General features: G+C 45.4%; 2 protein-coding genes across 2 annotated transcripts; one reads left to right on the top strand and one right to left on the bottom strand.

Annotated features, from left to right (window-relative positions):
- Positions 1–852: 852 nt before the first annotated feature.
- TUBB1 (tubulin beta 1 class VI) lies at positions 853–4,848 on the top strand. The gene is made up of 4 exons (XM_084217726.1): positions 853–954; positions 2,412–2,520; positions 2,682–2,792; positions 2,912–4,848. The coding sequence occupies exons 1-4, from the start codon at positions 898–900 to the stop codon at positions 3,988–3,990; spliced, it is 1,356 nt and encodes a 451-aa protein (XP_084073852.1). The 5' UTR covers positions 853–897; the 3' UTR covers positions 3,991–4,848.
- A 3,410-nt stretch (positions 4,849–8,258) lies between these two features.
- Positions 8,259–10,436, bottom strand: LOC311160885 (uncharacterized protein). Its single transcript, XM_084218022.1, has 2 exons — positions 8,742–10,436; positions 8,259–8,664 (listed from the first exon to the last, which is right to left on the bottom strand). Exon 1 carries the CDS (start codon positions 9,993–9,995, stop codon positions 9,096–9,098), a length of 900 nt encoding a protein of 299 aa, XP_084074148.1. The 5' UTR covers positions 9,996–10,436; the 3' UTR covers positions 8,259–8,664; positions 8,742–9,095.
- Between the last annotated feature and the right edge of the window lie 387 nt (positions 10,437–10,823).

Here is a 10,823-nt window from a genome sequence, read left to right on the forward strand (position 1 = left end):
CTTTAGCACAGGGAGATGTTTCACTCACTGAATGTTACAGTTTACTTCAGAGAGCTTCAGTGAAATGGGGTTTTCATCTCTAGCATTTTCTTGGCAAGTTCTGAAGCACATTTGAGATATAAGAAATTAAGAAATATTAGAAATGCTGTATTTCTTAATGTCAGGAAATGAAGAGAGAGAGAGAGTTAACTGTGCAAGTTAGTCACAAATTAATTCAAGTTTTGGCTAAATATGATGGATTCCATGCATAACGGAGGGTACAGTGTTATTTTTATGTGTTACAAAGTTTTTTTTTTTTCCTGCTCCTCTTCCCCTCCTTCATGCAGTCAAACAACAAGGAATTATGCTTGTTAGTGAACTGGAGTTTGCCTTGCAATCCTGCTTACAAGTTGTTACCATTTTTATTATGGGTGTTGTCCTCTATGACTCATACGATGCTAAAATTTAAATTATGTGGCAGAAGCACATGTGCTTAATAAATTAAGATCACTCACTTTGGGCTATAATCTCTACATATGCACATATATTTGTATATATATTATGTCTAATATAAAATAATGCACCACAAACAGAATATGCACATATATGCATGCACCACACTGCTGCAGAGAGAGCTGGGAAGGGGTGCATGTGACAATGCTGCTATCCAAGGCACTCAGGGGTGCACCTGTGCTGCTGTACCTGTACCCAGGCAGGGAAGCGGCCCTGGGCTCCTGGTGCAGAGCCTGGGGCTGGCTACTCCCCTGGCTGGCTGAGTGACAGTCCCGGGGGTATAAAAGGGCCCCTGGGCTGGGCTGTGCTGGGTGCAGCTGATAGAGCAGCAGGCACAGGGCTCGTTCTGGGGAGCTGCAGAGCCTGGGTGAGGTTGTAGCCACCGACAGGTCTGAGCCACACAAAATGCGTGAAATCGTGCACCTGCAGATTGGCCAGTGTGGGAACCAAATTGGATCCAAGGTAAGGTCTCTTTTCAACACTGATTCTTGGCAGGAGATCAGAGGTAGCAGGTCACACTTCATCAATGGATGGGGACTTTTGGGGGAACAAGTACATTGTAACTCAGTGGGGGGAAGCATGGCATGTTAGCAGGGAACATGAGTATTTTGGTATGAAAGGCAAAAGCTGGATTTGCTTCTCATGCAAAGTTTAAAGTTCATTTGCAATAACTGTGGCCCAGTGATTACAGGTGCACCAGAGCATTCCTGCTGGGACTCCTGTTCCCAGGGGAACTCACATACTCTGCAAGATACTTGGGCAAGTGACAGAGCCAGTAATTCCAGGGCTGTGAAGTTGTGTTGCTGGTACTTTAGCTCAGCCATGCAGCAGCTCTGCCACATTTTATTCTTCAGTATCACAGAATCATACAATGGTTCAGGTTGGAAGGGGTCTTAAAGATCATATGGGATCATATTAACCAACAGCATAACCTGTGTTAGAGTGGAGAGTGACACAAAGTGTCACTGGCCTCCTGTGAGAGACTGGTATCATTTGGAGTATTTTTGTGTAGCTCACACACTGGCATGCTGTGACATAGGGAGTAGTCACTATTGCTGACTTTCTGGGCTAGGAGTAAAATTACCCCTCAATTACTATACTTTGTGATGTCCATCCTTTTAATTTTTTTTTTAATTGATAAGTAGAAAGTTGTCCAAAGATTATCTGTTTTGGGCTGGGAGGTCTTTTAAGACATGGGATAGCTGAGGGATTGCTCTGCTGTGTTCTTCCTCCCTTCTCCCACGCCTACCCTTGATTCCTTTTAATGGAACATGAAGCATGGAACATGCACTCGTTGACAGTGGTGTATTTGTACACTCAAAATGGGACTGGATGCTAACCCAGGAGAGCTTTAATACTAGAATAGCCTGGTCATTACAGTGGGTGGGTGTGTCTGCATGAACACTGCTGTGGCTGCTGCCCAGATAAGAGCCCAGCACAAGAGCACATCCATATGAGTGTCAAGATAGGACATTTAGGACCAGCAGCTGTTTGTGGAAAGGCTTGCTCATGTACAAATTTGCCTGTGCCAGCTTTTTCATGCCATGGTCCCATTTGTGCATGACAGGGCTCAAAGAAACTCTCCCTAATCCACACCCTCACAACCTTTTTGTTAAGCTCATCCTGAGAAGTAACTGTTATTTAAAATTTTAAACTAACATCAGTTTTCTTTTACTATAAAGGGAACAAATTGAGGGTCTCCACCTATTAGTGCACAGGTGATAGCTAAGCAGCATGAATAGTCTGCTCAAGTTTTCCCTCTATTTTATTTGGGAGGGGTAGAGAAGGATCCCTGTTCTGACCTGGTAAGTAAATGGCAGAGCATCCCCTGCTTCAGGCACAGTTCCCAGAGCTGGTGCTGAACACGTGCTGAAAATAAATAAATCATTCTCAGTGTGTTTTACCTTTTCCTTTCGCAGTTCTGGGAGGTGCTTGGTGAGGAACATGGCATAGACATCACTGGGAACTACTGTGGGGATTCACCACTGCAGCTGGAGCGAATTAGCGTGTACTTCAATGAGGCTTATTGTAAGTGCTCAGCGGAGCCAACAGGGAGGGTAAAATAAGTAATTAAAAAACCCACAAAAAGCCTAAACCACTATAGGTGGATTGGACTTTCCAGAGTGTATTGTAAGCCTGTTTCTTTGACCACTAGCAGTAATTATTTGCATTAATTTTGTTTGTTCCAGCCCATAAATACGTGCCCCGTTCCATCCTGGTGGACCTGGAGCCTGGGACAATGGACAGTGTCCGGTCCAGCAGAATCGGGCCCCTCTTTCGACCTGACAACTTTATCCATGGTAAGTACAGCACACTGCCAGCAAACTGACTGCAGGCAGCTATCCCCAAAGGGCTTGGAAGTCCTTCGAAAATTCTCCTGTTAACTTTGTGGCTGTTCTTTCTGTAACTCTATTCACAGGTAATTCAGGTGCTGGCAACAACTGGGCCAAGGGCCATTACACAGAAGGTGCTGAACTGATTGAAAACGTCATGGATGTGGTCAGGAATGAGTGTGAGAGCTGTGACTGCCTTCAGGGGTTCCAGCTCATCCATTCCCTTGGTGGTGGCACAGGCTCAGGCATGGGGACGCTCCTCATCAACAAGATCAGAGAGGAATATCCCGACAGGATCATGAACACCTTTAGCGTTGTGCCCTCCCCCAAGGTGTCCGACACGGTGGTGGAGCCGTACAACGCCATCCTCTCCATCCACCAGCTGATAGAGAACACGGATGAAACCTTTTGCATTGACAACGAAGCTCTGTATGATATATGCTTCAGGACATTAAAGCTCACCAATCCCACCTATGGGGACCTCAACCACTTGGTGTCCCTCACCATGAGCGGCGTCACCACCTCGCTGCGTTTCCCCGGCCAGCTGAACGCGGATCTACGGAAGCTGGCGGTGAACATGGTGCCCTTTCCTCGCCTGCACTTCTTCATGCCCGGCTTTGCCCCGCTGACAGCTCGGGGCAGCCAGCAGTACCGGGCCCTGACGGTGCCAGAGCTCACCCAGCAGATGTTCGATGCCCGGAACATGATGGCAGCCTGCGACCCCCGCCGCGGGCGCTACCTCACCGTCGCCTGCATCTTCAGGGGCAGGATGTCCACCAAGGAAGTGGACGAGCAGCTGTTGTCTGTCCAGACCAAGAACAGCTCCTACTTTGTGGAGTGGATCCCTAACAATGTGAAAGTGGCCGTGTGTGACATCCCGCCGCGAGGGCTGAAGATGGCAGCCACGTTTATTGGCAATAACACGGCCATCCAGGAGCTCTTCATCAGGGTGTCCGAACAGTTCTCGGCCATGTTCAGGAGGAAAGCCTTTCTCCACTGGTACACAGGGGAAGGTATGGATGAGATGGAGTTTTCTGAAGCAGAAGGTAACACCAATGACCTCGTGTCTGAGTACCAACAGTACCAGGATGCCACTGCAGACGTGGAGGAATTTGAAGAGGTAGAAGTGGAAGCAGAACCCAAGCCAGAAAAGGAAGCAGAGTAAAAAATATCAAAACATTCTCCAAATGAGCCTGTTCACATTCACTGAAGACAAAGCAATAGCCATCATCTGCATACCCAAAATAACACATTTCTTCAGAACTTCTGTGTCTGGCCAAGTATATCTGATATTACAACACAGTGCTTTTGAAATTAATGGCAGCTCTGCTTTACTGTCTTAAACAACTGTTGAGATGGAATCTCTCCCCAAACCGATCCACTATGAAGACACGTTATCTCATACCAGCCTTTCCTGTGAATGGATTCACTTTTAGAACGCAATCACCAGATACTGAATGTACTATAGAGCCACTGTGCCTGTGTATATAGATCAGGATCTTAAGCAATAGCAAAATGTGCTGTCAGCTCATCACACTTATTTATTCTCAGGTAAACACAGTCCCTGCTGATTGTGAACTTGTTACTGTTTTAGGATCATGTGCACATCTCTGAGGCCTCCAAAGGCAGTGACGCTCATCACTCCACAGACTGATGTAGATCTGCAGAAACAACAGGGGGCAAATGACTGAATATGCACATTCTTATTTTATAAGTAGTCTAATTGTTCTATTACATTGCTGGCTTATATTATTGCAGAGCTTGTAGTCATTAGCATGGTGTGGTTTGTTTCTGTTTCTAACTACAGGTTGAGTTACATTAGCACACTAAGTTGTGACATTTTGTAAAAGTTTTGGTGTGGTATTTTTTTTTCCTAGGTACTAACTACTGTAAATTTTTTTCCTAACATTCAGTACAACAAAAATGACATAGAATGGTTTGTAGTTTGTTAATATAAATTCTATGGCAGTCACTAAAACAAAATCTTATTTTGCCTTTGTTAAAAAAAATTCTTGCCATCACAACTGCCTACTTAATGTATTTATAATATTCTTTTAAATAAAGATTATATACCATTCTATGGAAGTTTTATACTTGAAACATTTGATAGACAACACCCCATAGTTTATTCTTGAAAGAAATAACTTTGAACTAAATTAGTTATACTCTTAGATGAGAAGGTTTAACAAAGGTTGTTGTACTCTGAAGAAAGTAATGCCTCATGATTGAGTTCAGTCTTGGTGAAGGAACCTGAAACAAATTCTCCTGTGCAGTGGGACTGTGTCATCCCTGCTGTGAGGATAAACAGCAGCAGGAAAATGCAGGATAAACAATTCAGAGTCCTGTGTCTCCTTCCTCACCTCTTACATGACACCAGCTCTCCCAATTCCCGATTCACTACTCAGTATCTCGGAGATTAGATCTCCAGCAGCACATCCATGGCACAACTATCCTGCTTCCAGTTTTCAAATCTATATGCTACATTCTCTGTTTATACAGCTTTTAGCCAGGACTTTTTTCCAAAGTAATAATTTAAATGAAGTAGGCAGGAAAGTTTTAAACAATAATCAAACCTCACTGATTTATGCATCTGAAATATCAGCATGACACCCAAAAAGAGATTTGGCTTAAAAATAAACAATGTTGCTACTGAATGTCCAGATTGTGCTAAAAGCAGTCTTTTATTTTAACAGAACTGAAAAGTAAATGTCTCTGCAGAACAGAAACTTTGTTTCAAGAGGAACTACACTTTCCACACATTCAGAAATTACATTTATTAGCATGTCAATTTACATACACAGGCAAGTTCTACAGTTCATGTGATGACATTACACTGCAGTCTTGAGCTCGCCTACAGTTTTGCAGTTTGCTGTTATTCACCACAGATCAGCTCCTACAAGAGATTAAAAATACAAATTATTTGATTCAAGAATGTGTACAAGATACACTTTAAACAAAAGGTAATATTATTTAATCTCAGATCAGAAATAGAAGCTGTTCTATCCAGAGCAGAAAATATTTTAGCTGCTTGTGATGTATGGACTGGCACAAATAAAGGTACAAGCAGCATCTGTCTCTCAGAGAGCAAACCCACATAACGAATTTGCTGATCAGGGGAAGGAGCAGTTCAGAGAGGCTGTCTGCTGATTTAGCAAATATGAAACATGTGAAAATCACAGAGAAACCTGTGAGCGTCACTACAGAGCTGCAGCTGTTCTGTGTAAGCCCATAACAAGTCTGACCAAACCCCAAGAGGTTCAATGCAGGGTTTGACAGTCAGTACGTGTCACCTCACTGATGGGATCAGGCTGTTTCCCATCCCACACGTAATCAGCTCACAAACACCTGCGCACATCGCCCCGCACCAGCCGCAATCCCTCCCTCCCATGCCTGGAAATCGAGCCGATTATCTCCAGATATTGGGGATTAATGGACTCAGCAGGCACAGACTATCGCAAACGCCACTCTTGCACGACAGAGCTCCAACCACGCACCCAGCCCACCCCGCCCACTTACATTTCACTCCTTTTTGGGCTTCACCGTTTTCACCGTGGCCACCGCTGCCCTCTCCGCCTCCGCTTTGTACTGCGGCTTCATGGCGGCCCGCACAGCCTGGGCGCAGATCTGCGAGTAGCGGATGTAGCTGCGGCCGGGGGGACAGAGGGCGGTGAGACCCGGGCCCGGCCCCAAAGCCGCCTCCCCCGCCCCAACCCCGCGTTCCCCCGGCGCCGCCGTGACCCCGCCAGGCGCTCCCTCACGGCGGGGCCGTGGTCGCAGCCGTACCTGAGCCCGGCCTGTCGCCAGTACGCCACCATGGCTGCGGCTCCGCGGGGCAAGGTCAGCGCGCGCCGCAGGGGACGTGCCCGCCGGCCAATCAGCGGGCGGGAACCGCCCACGCGCGCCGCCGTTCGCGGGCGCGCGCCTCCGTCAGCGGCCAATCAGAGGGCTCCGTCCCGGGGCGCGGCTCCCGCCCTTTCCGCCTGACGCCCCCGGGCTCGCCCCGCCCCTTCCCCTCGGCCCGGGCGGCCCCGCGGCCGTGAGGGGCGCTGGGCGGGGCCATGGCGGCTCCGGGCTGGGCCCGGCTCCTCAGGGCGGCTCCGGGCGGGGCCCGGCTCCTCAGGGCGGCTCGGGCCGGAGCTGTGCGGGCGGTGCGTGCCCGTCCCGGCATGGCAGCGGCCCGCGTCCGCCTGTGGCCCGCCGGGGCCTGCCTGGCTGTCAAAACCAGCCAGGGAGTCGGTTCAGTGCTGGTCGTTTGCCGGAAATACACGAGCTGTCAAATACCTAAAGAATATAAACTAAAGGGCAAGTTTTCTGTGAGGCTCATGGCTGGTTATGGAGCACTTGGGTTAGTTACACATTTAACTCCTTCCTCAGTAATCCTGTTGTAATCGAAGAATCCGAGCAAGTTAAATGGGTGTCTTTTGCACCTAAATCTGTTCTTACCCCGCTGTGCCATCACTTCTTGGTTTTTTCTAGATGAGACATTAAAAAGAAAACCGTTTTACAAGCCAGTGATGTTTTTTAAACAGACTGTTTTAATTTTGGAGTTGATCTGTGTGTGACCAAGCTGTGACAGTTCTGTCCCATGGGACACGGTGCCTTGCCAGGAGTTTCCTTTGGATGTTGATACAAACACCTGAAATTCAATCATTTCCTCTAAACAAATCCATAAAAGACAACATGGTAAACTAGAAGCTATCAACACAATGACAAAAACAGTCAGTTTCCCAGATATAATAAGCAAAAAGCCATTAGAAGATTCAAATAATGTTTGATAACGTTACCAATTTGGTCCTAACCTAATGTTCATTTCAATGATTAGTACAAAATATTTAAGGAGATTAAATATTGGCTTTTAATCAAATCCTTGCACTTTTGTCTCGTTCTCTTTCACTTGCTTTCATCCAAAGTCAAACCATTTTTAAAGCACAGAGTAATTTTCAGCTTTATTAGAGATCTCATTTAGTCCAGAACCTTTGCAATTAACAATCCACGTGGTAATGTCATGGAAGAGCCAGCGGAACAAAAAGAACAGTTGTTCACCAGATACGTCAGTCTGTCTCCAGCATACAACACTGAGATCTGGAACAGTGATCTGTATTTTTTTTAACTGTTAACAACTCTGCTCCTATAGAATTTTGGGGTAATTTCTTAAATACACATAGTGCAGTTGTTCCTACTTAATTTTAAAGAAATAACTGGTGTAAACAAGGCAGAAAATAATTCTTACTTCATACATTTGTTTTCTTCTTTATTTTTGTGTGAAACATATTTTAATTTTGTGACAGATGTGGCATATTTGAGCAAAGCTTTCCAATTTGCAGAAATGAAATAAATTTTAAAAATATTTGTTATTACAAACATGTATCTGCACTTTTAACACAGAAAGGTGCCAGTGATATTGAAAGGAAATATATTTGGTTTCGAAGCCCCAGTCAAACCAATGATAACAAAAATATACAAGAGAGCACCAAAGATTTTGGGAAGCCCCTCTGTGCTATCTAAGCAGTGTATTTGATACAAGACAAGTAACTGCAGTACTTACAAATATTGAGAAAGGGGATGTAACATGCAAATGCTTCTTTAATGGGAACATCTGATGATTTGATAGGTAAAATAATTAGCACTAAGATTATTTTAAGCCTCATGGGCAGCCCATGCCCCATAGATGGCTTGGCAGAGAAAAACCATGCCAGTAGAGCTGAACATTTTTTTCCACCTACATTCCCCTCTATTTCTGCCCCACAGCTTCTCTGGTTCCTCTCCCTAACCCATTTCTCACCTGTTTTTTTGCTCTACAATCTTCTTTTCCCACCACATTTTCTCTCTCTGTATGCCTCTGCCTGCAATTCTGTGACATTAACTCAGATACAAATCCATAATGGAGATACACAATCTGGATGCAATTACTTACACATTTAACTCTATTTACTATTTCTTGGTCTTGATAGATAAAAATTCAGCATGAACTGAAAAAGCCAAACCTTTGGGAGAGGTACCAGCCATGACTGGATAACCATCAGTGACAGAAACTGTGCTCTACCAAAATTCCAGAATAAATATTGATGTTTATGCAGCTGTTCCAAGGCACCGTTACAGATTTGTATGACCTGTTTTCATGCCCAGTTTAGATGCCAGGAGATATTTTGTAAAGCCCTAAACTTTCCTCAGGTAGGAATTTCAGCGAGAGCAGAAAGGAGAGATCAGATAGAGGAGAGAAGCTGAGAAGGACAGAGGGAGGTTGCAGAGAGAAGGGGATGGTTAGCAGGGTTAGATGCAGAGATTGAGAGAAGCCGCTGCAGCGCGATTAGCAACATCCAGGAAGGTGAGCGTGGACAGGTCTGGGGGAACTAAGGACGTGAGGTTAGACATGTCCAAAGAAACTGAGGGACTGAGGGGAGAGGCATGCTGAAAGGTGAGACCGGAGACATCCAGAAAAGGTGCAGAGATGAGGTTGGAAACATCCTCGGGAGTCGATGAAGATAATCCAGAGGCGCGCTGAAACATGAAATAGTTAAAATCGGTGAGGTCTAGAGATTCCGACGAGGTGGAGGAGCTGTACTCAGAGACACCTGGTGAGGATGGAGGGATTGTACAGGAAAAGTCCAGGGAAGCTGAGGAGGTGTGACTGGAAACATCTGTGGAGGACGAAGAAGTGAGACTGGAGAGGTCTAGAGAGAGTGAAGAAGTAGGGCTGGAGAAATCTGTGGATAGAGAGGTGACACTTGAGAGATCTAAAGAGATTGAAGAGCTGTCGCCAGACTGATCCAGAGAGCCTGATGAAGTGAGACTTGATAGGTCCAGTGAAACTGAAGAGGAGAAACTGGAGCGCTCCCAGGAATCTGAAGAGGTGAGACTGGAGAGCTCTAAGGAAATTGAAGAGGAGGTACTGGAGAAGTCTGAGGAGAATGAAGATGTGAGACTTGAAAGGTCCAGAGAGGATGAAGAAGTGAGACTGGAGAATTCCACAGAGGATGAAGAGCTCAGACTGGATAAATCCAATGAATCTGAAAAGGGGATTTTAAAGAGTTCCAAGGAGGCTAAAGTCTTGGCACTGGAGGGGTCCAGGGAGGCCAAAAACGTGAGACCAAGTAGGTCTGGGTAGGTTGAAGAGATGACACTGAAAAGCCAAATAAATCCCCAACATGATGGGTGTTTAATCAGGAGCATTTTAAACAAAAGACATCTATCATCAGACCAAATCAAAAAGACAGCATGACCCCCCCAATTTTATTTTATTTTTTTTAATAATGATTCAAACTCTGTGCTTGGTCTCTTAGTAATTTCTCTTTTGGTGCAGAAAAGCTCTAGTAACAGGAGCCCACAGAATTATTGAGAACATTGTGCCTTTCCAGGGGACCAGTACAGCATCACACATTCCCTTGCAGACAGTCTTCTCTCCTGGCATGTCCTTGTTCAACCAGATTTATCTTTCTGTGTACCATGTGCAGGATTTGTTTTTGGAAGCTAACAATGTGCTAAACTGATTCTGTGTCTGAGAAATAGACATTTCAGCAACAGCAGTTCTGTGATTAGATAAAACCTGTATAGTAACAATAATTTTTTATTTGTGCTAGTTTGAATTGTTTAATAAAAATATCATAAAGAGAAGTTGTGACAGAAGGCAGACATGATTAAAAAGGGAACAGAACAGCTTAAATTTCAGTTCAAAAAGGTGCATCTAATTATAGTGTGAGTAGATCAAGAGGCTGATCCACAGCTGCCTTCTCTCATCTCCAGACTGCGCTGCAAAGCTCAGAGCATTCAGACCTGTGGCTGCCTCTCCAGACAGGCACTGGAAGGCACAAAAAGCTCTGCACTCATCACAACCACATTTTATGGACCAAGGAAGTGCAAGGTACAGGAGGCTGCAGGTGAACACAGCCCCGCTTTGCCCCTGTTCTTACACAACCCACGGCCAGATGAGTGTGTAATGGATTTAACATAATCACCATGGGTGCAGCTCCCACCCAGGTCACCTCTCAACTGAAGCAGGTG

The sequence above is a fragment of the Fringilla coelebs genome (genome assembly GCF_963513975.1).
Source record: "Fringilla coelebs genome assembly, chromosome: 18".
In the NCBI taxonomy this organism is placed as follows: domain Eukaryota; kingdom Metazoa; phylum Chordata; class Aves; order Passeriformes; family Fringillidae; genus Fringilla; species Fringilla coelebs.

Bases quoted from the DNA above. Each gene is read 5' to 3' on its own strand.
- LOC311160885 (XM_084218022.1), bottom strand. From the start codon at position 9,995: ATGCTCCTGATTAAACACCCATCATGTTGGGGATTTATTTGGCTTTTC.
- TUBB1 (XM_084217726.1), top strand. From the start codon at position 898: ATGCGTGAAATCGTGCACCTGCAGATTGGCCAGTGTGGGAACCAAATT. The intron at 955-2,411 runs GTAAGGTCTCTT...TTCCTTTCGCAG, and splicing joins GGAACCAAATTGGATCCAAG to TTCTGGGAGGTGCTTGGTGA. The intron at 2,793-2,911 runs GTAAGTACAGCA...CTCTATTCACAG, and splicing joins ACCTGACAACTTTATCCATG to GTAATTCAGGTGCTGGCAAC.